Below are 19,018 nucleotides of genomic sequence, written 5' to 3'. Positions count from 1 at the left end.
TGGAATCTCCCAATCATGTTTTCTGATCACGCTCCATTAATTCTAGAGCCTCAACCTTTAAAAGCAAAGAAATGTAGTCCATATAAACTTGAGGCATGGTGTTTATCCCACCACGAAATAAAGGAAATTGTTGGTAAAATTTGGAATTCCCATCAGAAAGGATCTCCAACCTTTGCTATGCAAAGAAAAATAAAGCGCAGTGTTAATGAAATTCGAGATTGGTGTTTAAGAAGGAAATTGCATGAAACTGCTCTGAATTGGTAAGATCTTTCCCTGGACCTTGAAGGGCATCAAGACAAACTAAAACTAGACCAAGGCCATCCTTCTGGGGAAGAAATCATCCTTAGAAGGAATCTAGAAGAAGAAGCTACGGCTAGATGGTGGTATTGGAGACAAAGGGCGAAGTCAAAGTGGGATGCTTTCGGAGATAGGTCAACGACTTTCTTCTTCAAAAGTGTAAAACAGAGATGTTTGAGATCAGAAATCAAAATGCTAGAACTGGATAATGGATCTTGGGTTTCAGATCAAAACGAGCTCAAAGCCCAATTTTTGAATTTCTATTCGGACCTATTTAGTGGAAGCCCATCAGCAGAGGCCCAATCCCAGAATTGTGCCACTTTGTTGGAGGAGTGGATTCAAGAAATGCCGATTCTCTCATCATCGCATAAAGATTTATTGGGCCGGCCCTTTTCAGAAGAGGAAATAAAGAATGCTGTGTTTTCTCCAAACCCGTTCAAATCACCAGGCCCAGATAGAACTCCCCCGTGTTTTCTTCAACATAATTGGGAGCTCTTGTGCAAGGATATATTCAAGGGAGTTCGACATTTCTTTTCGTCTGGGAAGATGCTAAAAGAAATGAATAGAACTTTTATCACTCTTATCCCAAAGTCTAAATTCCCTACAAAGGTGGGTGATTTCAGACCTATAAGCCTGTGCAACTCGATTTATAAAGTCATATCCAAATGCATGGTCAATAGGCTAAAAATGATCCTACCAGAAGTAATTGGTGATTTTCAGAATGCCTTTGTTCCTGGGAGACTAATGGTCGATAACTGCTACATTGCACATGAAATTCTGTCAAAAGTTAAAGGTAGAAGAAAAGGGGGTAGGTTTGAGGGAATTCTCAAAATTGATCTTAGCAAGGCATATGATAGAGTCAGCTGGAACTTTTTGGAGAAAATTCTTGTGAAAATGGAATTCCCGGAGAGTTGGAAATCATGGATTTTGGAATGCATCTCAACTGTCTCTTATGCAGTTCTTGTAAATGGGGAACCAACTCCTTTCTTCTCACCAAGGGCTGGATTAAGACAGGGAGACCCTCTTTCCCCATATCTTTTTATCTTGGTGATGGAAGTCCTCTCTAGAAGACTATCTTCTCTGCAATCCCGGGGAGATATCATAGGCATCAAGATAGCAAAATCAGCACCCCCTATAAATCATCTGTTCTTTGCGGATGATGTCCTTTTGTGTTTCAAAGCTACTCCTTCTTCTTGCAGAATGATTAAGAGGGTGCTGGATGAATTTTGTTGTATTTCTGGGGAGGTAATCAATGAGAATAAATCTTCAATTCTGTTCAGCCCGAACACTCCATCCAGATTTGTTAGAATTCTAAGGCAACCCTTGAGAGTCAAAAGCACATCTGAGCTAGGGACATATCTTGGAAGCCCTATGGATGTGGATGGGAGATCCAGCTCTAAATTTAAGCCTCTCCTGAGCAAGATCATCAACAAGATCTCCTCATGGAAATATTCCCATCTTTCCCCTGCTGGTAAGCTCCTGCTGATCAATGGTGTTCTAGTTGCTCTCTCAGCCCATATTCTGTGTTTGTACTGGTGCCCCAAGAATATTACTGACAAAATGCAATCAGCCTTATTAAGATTCTGGTGGTCTGCTGATTTTCATTCAAAGATGGGTGTGTGCTGGAGGAAGAAGCAAGCTCTTTTCCAACATAAAAATGAGGGTGGTTTGGGAATAAAGAATGTTTCAGCCATGAATGCAAGCATGTTAATGATTCAAAGCTGGAGAATGTACAGCAATCCAAAACTTCTGGCTAGCAGGTTATTCAGAGCTAAGTATGGAGCTGATCCTATTACTATAAGGCTAACAAACAGGAAGATGACATCAAGCTCCTGGGCAGCAAAAAGTATGATTCGAGCAGTAGCAAAGTTCAAAGATGTCATTGGGAAAAGGATTGGTGATGGTCAGAATACTCACATATTACAGGATATTTGGGTAAAGGGGAGAAGGGTGAATATGAAGTCAGTAGAAGGAGAACAAGCTCCCCAAAAAGTGAGTGATCTTATGTCTGCAGGAAGGCAATGGAACTCCAATCTAATTTGGAAGCGATTTGAACCAGTAGAAGCTAAGGAGATACTAGCAATCCACTTACCAGAACAAGCTACCAAAGATCAGTACTGCTGGATTCTGGAAAAGAAGGGGAGATGCACTTTCAAGTCAAGCTATTGGTACCTGGCTCGAGAAGTAGGAGCTATCAAATGGAAACCAAGGGCAGAAGACTTCTAGAGAAACCTATGGAAATCTGATCTCCTTCCTTCTTGGAAGATCTTTATTTGGAAAATTGCACACAATATTATCCCAACTGCAGAGAACCTGGCCAAAAGAGGAATCAGTGTGGAAAGCTCCTGCCCGTTCTGTAAATAAGAGTTGGAGAATATGAACCACCTATTTCGACTTTGTAGCATTTCACAAAGAGTATGGGCCTCCTCTCCTTTGGGTATTTATTCTGCTAACCCTGTTTTCTTATCTTGCAGAGATTGGATGGTGAATTTCTTCAGCTATCTATTAGGACAGCATCATTCAAATAACTTATCTCTTGCTAGCTTTGTAGTTGTCTTGTGGTCATTATGGTTACATAGAAATGAGATCATTTTTCGAGACGTGAGTGTGAACCCAAGTAGCATTTTGGAGTTGGCACAGTTGCACGTCAACATGTGGAAGGCAGCTGCTTCCTTAATGCATGTCTCGCCAGTTCAGTTTGGGAGGTTATCCAAGCAAATTCACAGTCCCCACATATGGTGCTATGGATCGGTATCGGACAAGGAGCGATTAGTTGTTTGTGTGGATGGATCCTGGAAGAAATTAACGAAGACAACAAACTCCTCATGGGCTGCTGCAACGGCATGGACTACACTGCAAGGAAGGATGCCGAGATTACAAGGGGCATCGAGGGTATTTGCAAGTTCTCCGAACCAGACAGAGGCTCTAGCTGTTTTACATTCACTAAGAGAAGTCCCGGAAGCTTATAGGAATTTAATTATCAGGACTGACTCGCAGCAAGTTATCCAAGCAATTCAAAATGTAGAAAATGCGGAGGAAGATCAGAAGCATATTGTTAAGGACATTATCCAAGCGACCTATAATAGAGACTTTGTTAGTTGTGTTAAAGTGGATAGAATTCTAGTACAAGAGGCCCATAATCTTGCTGTTCATTGTAGAAGATATGGGTAACTCTATACTATCTATCTCTTAAACCTCTGCCTAAAAAAAAAATCGGTAGTAAATGTGAAACATTTCCAGTGATAACAAATGTTAAAATTTCCTAAAATAAAACAAAGGAAAATTTCACATTTGCTACCAGGGAAAGCACCCTATTTCACATTTGCTACCCCTTTAATTTTTTATTTTATATTACTACCACACAAACACCAAAATTTTAGATATCACTACCATTTAACTGATGCCGTTACTATTTCCGTTAGTGGAGCCCAACCACCATCCAACCACCTCACCGCCACCGCTCCTTCTTCAACCACCGTCATTGCCACCATCCAACCTCCATTTCCCATCAACGTCGGCGCCCAAAGAAGCCCACGACAGCCGCGAATTCCACCAGCAGCCCACCTCCTTCCCAAACGCCACCAACACCTCCTCACCTTCACATAACCACCACCAAGAGCGCACCCATTCTTCCACCACCAAGGCTGCCGAAAACGACCCTTTTTCCAGCCCAGACCACCAAGGCTGCCGAAAATGGCCCCGATCTCAGCCCCCTCCCCTCGAAAACCCAATCCAAACCCCGATCCCAGCCCCCTCCCCTTCAAAACTGCCCCTTCCCCTTGAAAACTCGACCCTAGACCCATTCCGACAGGTCTGGGTTTGGTGGTTTCGGTGGGTGGTGGTCTGGGCTCGTGGGTTTGAGTGGGTTTGTGGGTGGTGGTGGTCTAGGCGGTGGGTTTGTGGGTGGGTTCGTGGGAAAGCACGTGGGTGGTGGTGGTCTGGGTTTGGGGGTTAGGGTGGTGTCGTGGTGGTGGTATGGTGCGTCGCCGGGTTTGGGGGTTACAGTGGTGTCGGTGGTGGTGGTTTCCGGCAGGGAAATAAGGGTTAGGGTTGTCGGTTTTGGGTGGGGAAGGGGGGGTTCGATTCCGACGCCGGCCGCCGCATCTTTGGGCGTTGGCCGCCGGCAGGGGGAGGGGGGAGGGTGGCTGACGGGGAGGGCTAGGGTTTTTGGGTGGCTAACTTTTTTTTTTTGTTTATTTTTAATTTTTTTTTTTAATTTTTTTTTTAAATTTTTTAAATTTTTTTAAAATAAACTTAACGGAAATCCTAACGGATTCCGTTAAGTGGTAGTGATTACAATAGTTAGCGTGTTTGTGTGGTAGTAATATAAAATAAAAAATTAAAGGGGTAGCAAATGTGAAATAGGGTGCTTTCCCTGGTAGCAAATGTGAAATTTTCCTAAAACAAATAGACAGTAAATCTAAACGACTTAACAGTGAACATAAACTCACAGAGGCAGGGCGCCAAGCAAGAGCAATCCAGCATCCATCCATCAATGTTCTCTCAACCTCAACTTCTTCCTTCTCTTTCCCTCCAGAACTCAGCTCATTCCAAAGGGTCCGCCTTTCATCTTATGCTTTTCTTTCCAAACTAACTTATAATTATTATTCCTTCTTCTTTAATGGTGTTTTCTTGTTGGGTATTTCTTGTTTCAGTCAACCCTTTGGAATCGCATTTGATATTGATGGAGTTATTCTTCGCGGCGGCACACCCATTGGCGGCTCTCGTCAAGCTCTCCAAAGATTGTACCAAAATGGTATGTAATATGTATTTGTTTTACTCCCTCGACTTTTGATAGTGTAATTTGAACTAATAATGTGACTGATTAAATTGGGACAGAGGGAGTACTTAGTATTAAATTTACGAGTAATAAATTTTACTGATCAATTTTTCAGGTTCTATGAAGGTCCCTTTTCTGTTCTTGACCAATGGTATAGTATTTACTGCTTTCTGTTTGGTTTTATTTTGTTGATTGATGATTTCACTATATATAATTTGTTCCCTGCATTATTTATTTTGATATGGTTCTGGGATTTGTGTTTGGATTTGGGAATTTTGGTCTTTCTGCTGATTAGATTACTAGTATATCCCTTTACCAAAATCAAGAGTTAATTATCTTAATCCATTCATTATCTTAGGTTGGTGATAGTCTTGTCCATATTTGTGGGGTATGAGTTGAATAACATTAGTCCTTAAAGATTTTTGATTTTATTGGGCGCTCAAGGAGCTACAAAGGGTAAGATGTATATGGGATTCGATCCTAGGATTTGGGTACTACTTCTAGACTTCAACTAACTTAGCTTGTTGACTTCTTAATTGTTAGTCTTTGAAGATGACTGTTGACTACAAAATCTTCTCTGTATAATTATAGGGTAAATCGTATATGTTTGCAATAGTTTGGAAAATTTTCTTCTATCTAGATCGTATAGTCATTTGTTCTTTTTCTAGAATGTCCAAAAGAATGACTAAAATTTGTATTAATGGTGGATTGTGATTGGTTTTGTTGAAATGACCAATCTTACATCGAGTAATGGAGAGAAGTTGGGAATCATATTCCAATTACTTAATGCCAATTAACCAAATTTATGTAAATCTCGACACCCTCGTGCCACATTGGTATAAACTTGTCGACTATGACAAAAGAGTATAAAACTTAGCTTCTATTAAGAAATGTGTATAAAACTTAGCTTAGTTTGACGAATTAGTGTAAACTGTAAAGCTTAGCTTTGTTTGACATTTGACCCTATTTATATCTGCAAAGATAGTTAAGTTGTGAATTTTTAATATTCATCCTTTAACTAATTAGGGGAACACTCTCCCCGTACCTCACTATATTTCCTTTCTTCTTCCTCTTTTGTAAATCATTATTCCTCTCAATTTTCTCTTTCTTCTTTGATCTTTTAGATGTGTTGTGAAGGTATTGTCACGTTTTTTTTTGTCCCAATTATATTTTGCTTCTTTTGCGTCTCTCGCTCTTCACAATTCTAGCCCTTTTTTATTTGTTGGCTTAACATACAAAGTACAATTCCTTATAGTATCTAAGTTCAAGCGTGTAAATCAATCAATCAAAGCCTTAATCCCATAAATGGGGTTGGCTACATGAACCAAATATGATTATTCCGTGTGGTCGTCCACAAAAATCTTCCTCCTCCATCCCTTTCGATCCAATACCTCATCCTCATGCAAGTTCATATACTTCATATCCTTCTTAACTCCTTCCAACCAAGTCATTTTTGGTCTCCCTCTCCCTCGTTTGACCCTTCCATGGTCCCACCCTTCCACTCTTCGCACCGGTGCACCCTTGGGTCTCTGTCTTACATGCCCAAACCAACGCGGACTTGTAGTAGGTTGGAGTTTCATTAACAAAATATTATGTCCTTCATTTGCATCATCCTATCGCCATATTGTTGCAGACTTGTAGTAGGTTGGAGTTTCATTTGTTAAAGCAGAGCTATGCCATTTTGTTATTATCGCTAAATTGGTGAGAATAGAGGGAAGTACATTAAAAGGAATAATAATATAATAAGTGACGCAACAAAGGTTAGAGAAAATTAAAATAAACCTTACATGACCTATCTGATGAGAAATAAGTGTTGTATGTCACAAGTGTTATCCTTTGTCACATGAGCTAAGATTTGTATTCATTTGTCACACAAAGCTAAATTTTGTACTCCTCTATCACATTTATCTTTTATAACAATGTGGGAAAGTGATGTTTGATTTTGTATCAACTGAGTTCATTTGCCTATTACTTGAGGCACATTGGTCAAATTGTGTTAAATCTGTGTGCAGATATTCTCATAAGGAGCTTTTATGTTATGGAAATTTTAAAGCTAATAGAATTGTCTAAGCGAATGCACTTGAAGTGAACTGTTAATTTTTACGAGTAGGAGGTGGTGTGCCAGAATCGCAACGAGCATTAGAGTTGAGTGAACTTTTAGGCGTGAATATTATGCCTTCTCAGGTAGTATACTAATATTTAATCAATCATGTTCTGTACAGACTATAAGACTTTACTACAATTTTTTCCTCCATCCTTCGGTGACAGCTATCTTGCTGATTTGACCTTTGCATAGTTTCCTTTTGTTTTTACTATCGCAGATTGTACAAGGTCACTCACTATTTAGGAATCTATTGGGACGGTAAGCTTCATTTCATTTTATATTTTAGTTGTCTTTCTTTTATAACATTGGCATTTGAATTTATTGTTTTATGCCGGACTTCAATTTCATCGTTGGATGACTTGTTTTATATATAGATGCTACAATAGTTGAATTCAGCTAAAGTGTCCTGTATCACTATGTCAACCAGTAAAAGTGAAATTAACAGGAAAAGGAAAGATTATGCATGAAAATGTTAATGTGCGGTCTTTGCTCCTCCTATTGTATTAATTGTTGAACAGAGAAAATAATTTTCATTGTAATAATGAAATGGACTGTATCCTATAAGCCGATTATCTGTCATGACAAACAATCTTTGCTACATATGGCAATCATTGTGTCTGAGTAAGCAAAAGAAAGAGAAAGTACTGTGGAGGATTTTTTTTTTTTTTTTCTTCCTGTTGGGGAAATTTAAAATGAATATTAAGTAGATGAGAGATGATTCAAGGGATTTGTTAACTGCGAAGAAAGAACAGATGGTCCAAAGGATTTTGTTTCTTTTTCATTAACTGTAGGAACTTACAACAGAAAAAGAAAAAGAGAAAAAGATGTTGCATTTTAAATAGGATATTTTAATTAGATATTATCTTTCAGCTTACTAGATCACAGTTAATTTTTTTTGAAAGTGATGCTCATACTTTTTTTTTTGGTCTTCTTTATTCAAGGAGTGCATGTAATGAACTACTACTAATTCGACAATAAGCAAACTGAAGTTACTACGGAAGCTTGAATGTTCGATTGATTGATTAAGAAGGAGAATGATAACAATAGCTTTAGGCTATTAATCTCACTAAGCAGCTTAAGGCTACTACTCTCCATACAAGTCACTCAATTTCTGGATAATCTTCCACTAGTACAACTCCTACTACTTATACTACGATGGTCACAATGACCTTAAAGCTTAGCATGTGAAACTTAACTAATTTAGAACAATATAATTCAACATCACAAACTAAGGTTGCTTTTCTTTCCTTCTCTTCCTCTTAATTAGTTTTGTCACTAGCTCTTTGTTGCTAGTGTTGACTCAAGCTTCTTCAAGCTCCCTCTTTTCTTGCTGCTGCTGATCCTTGTGCTCCGGTAGTCGCGTCTTGACCATCCTTGACCATAGAACATTCATTGACTTGTGGTTTGTTTACTTTGGACCTTCGGCTGTAGACTTGCATAGGACGGGTTATGGGCTGGGCCGTATGATCCATCACAGTGCAGTAGCTATTTTGTTGTCTTTCACTTCCCGCTTTGTTTTTTTTGTGTCTTGTATATGGTTTGTGAGAACTTAAAACTAATGTACACGTCTTAAGGGGGAAAATGATATATGATTATCGATCTTTGGTCATCTCAGTGTTTTATTGCTCTCGCTGTTTTCCTAAAAATTGTTTCCTCTGTGCACTCTAAATTCAGGATAAAATATCAACAGCTAAATTACTTTGATACATGCTGTAGATAACTAAGAATTGTCTAACTCCTCTTTAACTTATAAACTTACAATAGTGACTTGTCTTTGAATTCCCCTTCCTTTTACTATTATTTTGAAATTTATTTTTTCATCAATCTTTCAACTTCTATTGGTGCAGGTATCAGGATGAACTCATTGTTGCTACTGGAAAGGGGGAACCCGCTTTGGTAATGAGTGAGTATGGCTTCAAGTATGTTGTATCTAGAAGTTTCTCCTCTTAGTTCTTTGTCAAATTCCAGCTTGCATCTTTTGGACTTCCTTTAATTAGTTGCCATTTGCTGCAGTAAAGTGCTCTCTATAGATGAATATGCATCATACTTTAAGGACATTGATCCTGTATCACACTATAAGAACTGGACGACTAAGTCCAGAATTGATCGAAGCAGCACCCTGACGAAGTTGGCTTCTGACTGTGATGTGTACACGGAGAAAGTGAAGGCAGCATTTGTTGTGAGTGATCCTGTTGACTGGGGCAGGGATATCCAGGTAATTCTCTTGTTTATCCTATGAGACTGATTTTCTTTCACAATGGAAGCCTTGAAAGGAACTGATGCAATGAAGCTTCATGCTGACACCCTTTTTCTTACGGAACTGAAGCAGTTAGGCGACACCCTTTTTCTTAAACATGAGCAGATTTTGTTCCATGAAATAGCTTAACATGAATAAATTATGTCCAGCTAGATCCACCACCAAGAAATAACAAACTAGCTAGGAGGTGAGGGTAGCGGGTAACTTTTACCAAGTCTTCGAAGAAATACTTAACCTAGGCCCCTTTGTCCTGTAACAACTCAACAAACCAACTTCTTCAATCATACTGATGCTATTAGCCTATTAGATGATGTAGATCTATGGTTTTCATGAGCTTCACAACTAGCTAATGGACATCTTGCAAGGACCTCTTCTTATTCTGATTTGTTATTTCAAATTCTTTGGATCAGTGTCATAAACTCTTCCTATCAGTGTCATAAATTCTTTGGATCAGCCTCATATTACCTTATTTAAGAAGCTTATGTAAAACATGCTCGAAGTTTGTTAATGCAGAAATACTTCAAGAAGTTTGTCACAGCAAAATGAAATGAAAAATGAAAATGGAAAAGGCTATTTATCATTATCTATGTTACTTGGACTCGGGTACCCATGTCCGACACGGGTATGTGTCCAAGCGTCTGACTCGGCTATTTTGTGAAAAAAAATTCATGATTTTGAACTAAAAGTATAGTGTCCGGGTGTCATGCCCATGTCCGAGTGTCGAGGGTTCGACACGGGTACGTGAGGTGAAATGAAGAGTCCGAGTAACATAGGTCATTATCATCATATCATTTTATATATTAGGTTGAATCATCGATGCAGTAGTTTACTCTGATATTGCTGTGTATTATTTTCTGATCTTTGGATTTTAAGTTGAGGTCTTTTTCAAGTCTTCCCATCAATAATTTTGAATTAAGTTGAGGTCTTTTTCAAGTCTTCCCATCAATAATTTTGAATGCATGTTATTTCTTATATTCTCTTTACTTTGATTTCATGTCCTGAATTGGATTATCTTGTGTTTAGGTTCTTTGTGATATTATGAGAACTGGAGACCCTTTTGGACAGGAGAATGGAGGTCAACCAGCCTTATATTTTGCGGCTGATGATCTTGAATATCAGGTTGGTTGGGTTTATTATTTATTTATTTATTTATTTATTATATTTTTTCTTTTTCTCATTTTTGTATTTGGAGAATATTAATGTTTGTCCTAAAATTTCTGAGAACAAAGTAAGACTAGATTTTTTTTTTTTTAATTTTAAAGGAACTGTGTCACGTGGCACTCTTCAAAGTATGTGTGCCTATGTCACAATGCCATGTCATCATCCAACGTATATGCGTAACGTAAGCAAGCCACTTCATTTAACAAAATAAAATATGCTTACAACAAGATTCGAACCCATAACCTCCAATATATAGGTAATACTTTTACCATCTCAACCAACTATTATTAATGTTTCAAGTTTCACATAATATTATAATATTCCTTTCATTTATTAAGTAAATTAGAGGTAATATAATTCATTTATTTTTCACAAGATTAAAATATAAATACATATGATGTAAAAAAAAAAAAAAAAGTGAAATCCAAGGCAATGCCCGAACCACTACACACACTAACTACACAAATAGTCCAACGTAATTGTTAAATTAAAGTTAGAAGTACACAAATTAGCAACCCGGGGCATCACTCGGGATACACACTTGTTACTGATTAAATGAGAATTAATCTGTATAAAAATGAATGAAACAATGCCAGTTGTCCGCCCTAATATTGAACAAAGAAAAATAATACTACCTCCGTTACAGGTTATGTGCAACGATTAGACATTTTCCCTCTCTACTTTATGTCAAATCGTTGCACATAACTTGTCACGGAGGTAGTATATCTGATCGGTTAATGTATCTCTTTGGTGGCAAAATGCCAAATTGTCAATGTCAGGCTGCATTTCCAGATAAACGTCTTGGTGTGGGAGCCTTTAGGATTGCACTGGAAAGTATATTCAACAGGTAATTTCTAAGCCTGCATTTCAGTGAATTCTGAGAGATTTGTACACAATTATAGTATATGTTAGGTGTTTCCACTCATATCGGCAGTTTGAGCTCTTTGATACTTGTTTCTTTTTTTGTGAGTTTCGTCATGGTCTTGGACTCTTGGTGTTTTCTTCTTACTAAATCGCTTATACGTGGGTTAATAGAGATTTATTTAAAATGTTTGTTAGTCAAGTTTGGGAAATAAATTAGGCTTATGATATATCCTCGACCAGAAATAATAATGACACATTAGTTATATGGGTTATGTATTTTGAGATGCTTGGTTTCTAAAAAATGTACTCTTCTGCAAAACTGTAGTTATTTAGTAATATGCCTTCTATACTCTACAGTCTAACATTATCCGCAAAAAAGTTTCTTCATATGTATTAATGGTTTATTGGACATCCTGTCCTTACAAAAAAAACTAGTCAGTGAATTCATACTTTAACTCAAATTAAACCCGGTCAGTAGATGCAAGCCATCAATGAAGAAAAAATGAGCATGAACCTTTACCACTATACATGGTTGGATATAACTATCAAGTAGCCAATATTAAAACTTTCTGATTCACATTAAGGATTATATTGATTGAATCTTTCTAATCCATTAATATAAGGAATTACAATTACAATGTGAACTAAAAATCAGCAAAGATAATACAGTAAGTGGCTTAAAGAGTTCTGTGTGCATGTGATCTGGGGCTGAACGAACGAATTGTGATAATCTTATTGACAACAAGCACTTTTAATAGGGATCTAGAGTAAGTGGAACAGAGATGGTGCATGTATTTGGTGGTAAATGAACTACTTTATCAGCATGTCTAAACCTAGAGCAAGTTGTAACTTGTAAATTAAATTTAAGATCTTATGATATGGAATGTCAAATTGATAGTTGGGTTATTTTGCTTCTCTTACATTTGGTGCAGAGTTCACCATACTCCACTCGAGTGTGTAATTTATGGAAAACCTGAGCCTATTGCCTTCAAGAATGCAGAAGCCACTTTAAGACATATTCATTACGATATGAATCACGAGTCTCAAGATGGTCACTTGAACAGAAATCAATCGAAGAATTACTTCAGTACTCTTTACATGGTAGGTGATAATCCATCAGTTGACATAAAAGGTGCAAGACAGGTTAGTTTCTCTATACTATCGTTTGACCGGTATCCTATGTTACTTGGACTGTTCATTTCCCCTTGAGTTCTTGTGTCAGATCCTTGACACTCTGATATGTGTTGGACACTTAAGACACTTTAATATGGAGCAAAACCATATAATTCTCTTACATAATAGCCTAGTTTAAATTTCCGACACATACTCATGTAGGATACTAGTACCTGAGTCTGAGTAACATAGCCAGTGACCTTCCATTTCCTTCAATCCTGCATTTGCTGAATTCATTTGTCTTGCCAACTTTCAGGCTGGAGATCCTTGGATATCTGTTTTGACCCGAACAGGTATGTTCCAAGGTAAAGGAAATCACCAAGAGTATCCCGCGGATCTGGTTAGTTAAATGAGTCACATAATGTAGAGCTGTATGAGGGATTATTGGTGTAATGGAAATCAAGTTTGTAATTTTGTATTGGTTTATTTTTTTCAGGTTGTGGATACAGTGGAAGATGCTGTTAATTTCATTTTAGAGAAAGAGTTCTCTTCAGGTCGTTGAGGGTGTTCATCTGGTTAATGTTAGCATTACAAAGCTTTTAAGAAGCATCTACGAGCAACCAACTCGGAGCACATTACCATTCTTTTTGATTCATATAGAAATTATACCCAATTTTAGAATTGTATCATCATCTGTAGTTCTCTCTACAGCATGGATGTGAAATTCTCTTCATCAAATCGGTAGGATTATATATAGGTGATTATATACGACTAAATGTTAGATTATTCAATTTGATAAATTGGTTGTATTTGATATTATTGGTTTTGAATTCATTGTCACTGAACAAGTTTCTCTTATACAATAATACAATATGAAGTACAAATGTACAATATAAGATTCTTTTGTCTTTAATCAGCAATGTACAGAATCAAGAATTTTTGGGGTGTTACATGTAAAAAAAACTTAAGAACGATTAAAAATGGAAAGTGTAAAGAACTTTCAATAATGGTGGTAGTATAATGAATTGGACATAATTGAATAATATTTTTTCTTATGCATCATTACAAAAATTTGACCAAAATTTAGTCAAACTAGCACATTAATTTAAACATTACCAAATTTGAAATGTTCCGCCAAATCAAGCTAGACTTTAATACCAAGTAAGGTCATAACATACATCTCATGTCAAGAGAACAAACGAGCCTTTGGGCCTTAGCTTTTAAGTAAGATTGAAACAAACACGTGTCATTTCAAGAGAACAAATTAAATGAGATCCGACTGTTTTTGAGTAAGATAAGAACAAATGTGTCTCATTTCAAGAGAGCAAATGAGACCCGATGGTTTTAAGATAGAAACAAACACATGTTATTTCAAGATATAAAATGTGAATTGGACATTTAGGTGGGGTTTAAGCAGCCATAAATTGTTTTTATTACCCGTTTGTTCTTTTGAATTGAATTAATCTGAATCGATATGTCGTAATTGGACACTAAAATAATATTTCATTTATCTTGGTTCTCACGTGTTTGTTCATGTCCCTTCATCTCCAAATTAAAGTTTCATTTATCTTTTGCACGCATCAAAGTGAATAAAAAAATAATAGAGCTCGATAAATTAAGAATGAATATAAATTTATACGGGGTTTGATTTATTAAAAGTGAATTAAAAAAATAGGAAAAATTGTCATGAATAAAATGATTTTTGCCCGGTCTTCTATAACTACAATAATCATTCGATTATTTCAAAACAAAACCATATTTGGAGTATCTGCTTTAAATAATCTTAAAACCCGGCAACTTGGGTTAAATGTGACACATGTTTCAATTTAATTGGTTAAATTGTTTATTTTAATTTTTAAAATTTTCTTTCTTAAAAAATAATTGAGTTTAATTTTATTTTTTCTTGAAACCCCCCCCCCCCCCCAACAACCACCCAGCCTTCACTATGTCATCCCCTCCCCCTTTCTCGTCATCACTTTGTAAGACTCTTCATAATTTTATGCAGATGTCTTTTAAAGATGGTTGTATTTTTAAGTAGTTAAAGGTCATTTGCATAATGGAAAATCAGACAAAGATTATCTTTTTTCCTACAACTTTTTTTTGTTTTAAAGGGATCTTTAAAGAATTACTTCCTCTGTTTCTAAATTTTTTTACGTTTTCATTTAGAATGTTCCTTTTTATTCTTTACATTTAATATCTTTCCTATTTTAGTCATAAATTTTGGACAAAATTACCCTTGTTTTACAATTTTAATACTTAAAAGCCCTTACTTTTCCATGGACTATTGTACTTTTTTTTTTTTGAAAGAAGACCTAAAGGACATTAAATATCATTAATAATATCCATACGACATCTAAGGGCATGTTCTCATTGACTGAACTGAACTGAACTGAATTCAGCTGAACTGAACAGAACTGAACTCAGCTAAGCTGAACTGAACTGAACTGAAATGAATATTTTATAAGAGAAGGAAATTAGGAGCTGAATTGAACTGAATTGAGCTGAGCTGAACTGAATTGAACTGAATTGAACTGAATTGAGCTGAACTGAACTGAACTGAATTGAACTGAACTGAACTGAACTGAATTTCAACGTAAGAGAACAGGCCCTAAATTGACTATTAACGATAACGAAAACGAATTTAACAAAATCAAATAAGAATTAATCGGGGAAGAGCTAAGAATCCAAATACATAAATATAACAATTCGGCACATTTTCGGTTCGTTGTCTCATACAACTTTTTGAGAGAACAACTATTGTATTTTTTGGTACTATTTTAATAGTATTTCAACACTTATTATTACTTTCTCTCTCCTCTAATTTCTTCACCCCCACATGCTCAACATTGTATTTTCCCATAAAATTATGCTTTCAATCATTGAAATATTTCAATATACCTCTACTTTACACAATTTCTTAATAACTGCGCATAATTCCAAACGTAAAAAACATAAGGGAAGAGAGGGATTAGTAGCTTTCAATAATGACTTGCTACGTAGTGGTGTTAGCACCTATGTAGTGGTTCACTATTGAAAATCACTAACACCACTAAAAATCTTAGACCTCTAACACTAACAATATCAAATTGGGTATAAAATGAAATTATCTTTAAACCAATATATCATATATGTATGGAAACCACCCCTCAATTAATAACATCTAATTACAAGGCAATTGAATCGACAGCATAAAAAAGAACCAAATTAAAACCTCCAGGCATCCCCGTTACCGATTTTTTTTGGGTTAAAAATTGGGTTAAATGTGGTAATTTTTTTTTTGGTAGAACAAAGCGAATGTTGATCTTTCCATCCCCATCCCTATCAATTAAACATTCATTGAAATTTAGAGTGTATATGTAATAAAGTAAAACATTAACAAAAATATCGATTACTAGGGGCCTGTTCACATTTACTAAACTGAGATGAACTGAACTGAACTGAACTGATTGGAGCTGAACTGAACTGATTGGAACTGAACTGAACTGAATTGAGCTGAAATGAATATTTTATGTGAGAGGGAAATTAAGAGCTGAACTGAACTGAACTGATTAGAGCTGAACTGAACTGAACTGAAATTAAGTAAATATGAATAGACCCTAGGTCAAAATTAGGTTAAAATGTTTAATAATTTCAAATAGAGTTCAGGTTTGAAATCAAATAATCGAATCTGCGTTAGTTTTGTCAAGTCTATTACACTAAACGCCCGATCACCAATTCCACACCAAAAAAAAGAAAAAAGAAAATAGAGGGAGAAGATACAGATAAGCCCATACACTGAAATACAGTCTCTCTCTATCTCATCTCCCTCCATTTTCACCCCTTCAACCTCATCTCTTCATCTTCTGCAACAACAATGGAGTCCACCCTTTTCCTCTCCAAACCCTTTCCCACCTCAATCAAACCCACCCCTTCTCTCTCCTCTCTTTCCCCAAACCCCTTCTTCTCCTTCAAACCCCACAACTTCACCTCCCACAAACCCCCCACAATCACCATCAAAGCCGCAATCAGCCGCACAAAGAAGGAAGAAACAGTTGAAACAGTGCAAAAACACCTAGAAAACTGCTACTTATTAGCTGCAATCAATTACAAAGGTTTCACAGTTAAACAATTCCAAGACCTCAGGAAATCACTCCCAGAAAACACTACTTTACTTGTTGCTAAGAACACCCTTGTTGAGAAAGCAGTTCAGGATACTCAATGGGAAGCCATTAAACCTTGTATGAAAGGTATGAATGCTTGGCTTTTTGTTCATTCTGAAGAAATCCCAGTTGCAATTAAGCCTTATAGAACCTTCCAGAAGGAGAGGAAGCTTGAGGAGAATGATTTTACTGGTGCTTGTTTTGAGGGTAAGTTTTATGGGCCTGATGAGGTGAAGAGATTGGAAACTATGCCTTCTAAAGCTGAGGTTTTCGCGAAATTGCTTGGTTCTTTGAAGAGTCCTGGGAATGCTCTTGTGGGTACTATTCAAGCTCCTGCAAGAGATTTGGTGTTGGTTTTGAAAGCTTATATTAAGAAGCTTGAGGATGAGCAGCAGCAGTAGCAAGGTTGAGATGAGTTTAATTGTCTATTTTGTTGTAAGTTTTTAATTGTGTTCTTTATAAATGGTTATTTTGATTTGGGAATTTTATAATGTTGGAAGTAGTGGAGAATTGTAGAGGTTGGAATTTGGAAATGGTGAATTGTAATATGAGTTTTAATGAAATAGAACCAAATTACTTTTGGCTATGATTTTAGTGCCCTTTTGGGTTTTTGATGTATTGTGGAGGTCCTTATCATTGTTGCAGGATGGTTGAATGATTGATCCCCTTCATTAGTTTATTTCCGGATCGTTTATTCTATAAATTTGTTGAAATGTTTATTTGGCTTGCTTACTTATGGATTCTATGAAGATACATGTTTTTTTACTCTTTTGTTCAGTTCATATTGCTTTGTCTTTTGGTGGATGTAATGGTATCAATGCCAGAAACTGGAAGATATGATAATGGCGCTGTGTGAGTGTAACACCATGTCGCCATAGATAGTTCTTCATATTGCATAAGAGAAGATATCATGCTCACCTAGTTACCACTACATGAATTTTATTATAAACAATACAAATAGTTACCGTAGAGTTTATACAAATGTCCTGGATGTAAAGTTTCTGCAGCAGACTGAAATATGGGCTGATGTCATATAAAGATACTTGTTTGATCTCTACGACATGCAGAAAACTGTCGAAGCAATCTTGTTAACTTTTATGGAAGCTCTTAGTATTCCTGTGTAAGTATATAAACAGCATTGGTGCTATATACTATGTGGACCAAACTACCATTGTGGCATTCTCTGTTGGTCTATGGTCTGTGTGTTAATTGGACTCGGGAGAGTTGGAATGGATGTTGCAGAAGAAATATGGGAACACCGACAGTAGATTGGGCCATTTAATGTGCTTTGCGATGCCTTGAGATATGGGTTGGGAGAAATGTAAGGTTATGTCTTATGTGAAGCACTTGTTCAGCCTGTGAAAGAAGATATCAGAGTGCTAGTAAACATGCTCTGTGGAGGTCCCTTTTCTTGGATGCTTTAAGTGACCAAATTCATAGTGATATTTAGTGCAAAGTACTAATTATCTGTATCGATGTATGTGACTAACCATGGTGGCTGTTGTTATTTGGGAATAGCTGCTGACAAACCTCAACCTAACTTGCTGGTATGCCTGCTGTTCCTATACTAATATCACAGAGATTGTAATTCTGAGCTGAATGAGAGATACTATGATGTTGTGATGGTTAGTGTCTGAAGATGTGTTCAACAGACACGCAAGTGATTATTCTTCTTGTTTCAAGCTGAAGGATAAGATGTAAGCCTTGGTGAATAATTTCCTAGAAGATTAGCCCCAGGCTATGTCACTTTCGATACACTGTTGTCGCGTGTCGGATCTTCCAACACTTCAACATGGCACGACACCCAAATATATGGTGGCCTGTATGAGTGTATGTTTAATTTTATAAAATCAAGAGCGTTGGAGGGTCTGACACTGTCAGACACGACACCCAACTCCACTGAAGGTGATTTTTATGGATCTTTTTAATTTTCTGGCTATGTATTTTCTGATTCACTGAAGGAGATATTCTGTAGATTGAGCATCAGCATGGTAAATGCTTTTTAATATATAGAAGTAGCTCCCTGTCTCTAACTACCATATTCATTCTCACCAGTCAGTTTTTTTTTTTTTTTTTTTTTTTTTTTTTTTTTTTTTTTTTTTTTTAATTTTTTATTTCACTATTTTGTGTTTCATCTGATCTATATAGTTCAGCGGTGTGATTTGAAATATACTAAGGTGCATGATGGCGACTTCCTTTCAGATGCTTCTCTCTGTAGCAAAGTCCATTTTCTCAGAAATGTCATGTGCGTTTCTGTTGACAGACTTTTTGATAAGGAATAGTCTTACCATTATACACGCAAG

The 19,018-nt window shown here is 36.6% G+C and overlaps 1 protein-coding gene and 1 pseudogene across 1 annotated transcript; both read left to right on the top strand.

Annotated features, from left to right (window-relative positions):
• Positions 1-4,750: 4,750 nt before the first annotated feature.
• On the top strand, positions 4,751-13,444 carry LOC145596165 (mitochondrial hydrolase YKR070W-like). The gene is made up of 12 exons (XM_081652586.1): positions 4,751-4,854; positions 4,953-5,053; positions 5,193-5,228; positions 7,188-7,261; positions 7,399-7,439; positions 9,029-9,100; positions 9,195-9,396; positions 10,462-10,557; positions 11,379-11,446; positions 12,396-12,606; positions 12,893-12,976; positions 13,073-13,444. Exons 1-12 carry the CDS (start codon positions 4,793-4,795, stop codon positions 13,136-13,138), a joined length of 1,113 nt encoding a protein of 370 aa, XP_081508712.1. The 5' UTR covers positions 4,751-4,792; the 3' UTR covers positions 13,139-13,444.
• A 2,845-nt stretch (positions 13,445-16,289) lies between these two features.
• Positions 16,290-17,353, top strand: LOC145594724 (large ribosomal subunit protein uL10c pseudogene; annotated as a pseudogene).
• Positions 17,354-19,018: the final 1,665 nt, after the last annotated feature.

Source organism: Chenopodium album, chromosome 19 (genome assembly GCF_948465745.1).
Source record: "Chenopodium album chromosome 19, dcCheAlbu1.1, whole genome shotgun sequence".
NCBI classification, from domain to species: domain Eukaryota; kingdom Viridiplantae; phylum Streptophyta; class Magnoliopsida; order Caryophyllales; family Amaranthaceae; genus Chenopodium; species Chenopodium album.
Note: the sequence above shows the minus strand (reverse complement) of the source record. Positions and strands in the feature narration are given on the sequence as shown.

What these genes read in the sequence shown, in the direction of transcription:
- LOC145596165 (XM_081652586.1), top strand. Translation starts at nt 4,793, where the DNA reads ATGTTCTCTCAACCTCAACTTCTTCCTTCTCTTTCCCTCCAGAACTCA. An exon ending in CCAAAGATTGTACCAAAATG is followed by an intron (nt 5,054 to 5,192) that starts GTATGTAATATG and finishes TCAATTTTTCAG; the next exon opens with GTTCTATGAAGGTCCCTTTT. An exon ending in ACATAAAAGGTGCAAGACAG is followed by an intron (nt 12,607 to 12,892) that starts GTTAGTTTCTCT and finishes GCCAACTTTCAG; the next exon opens with GCTGGAGATCCTTGGATATC.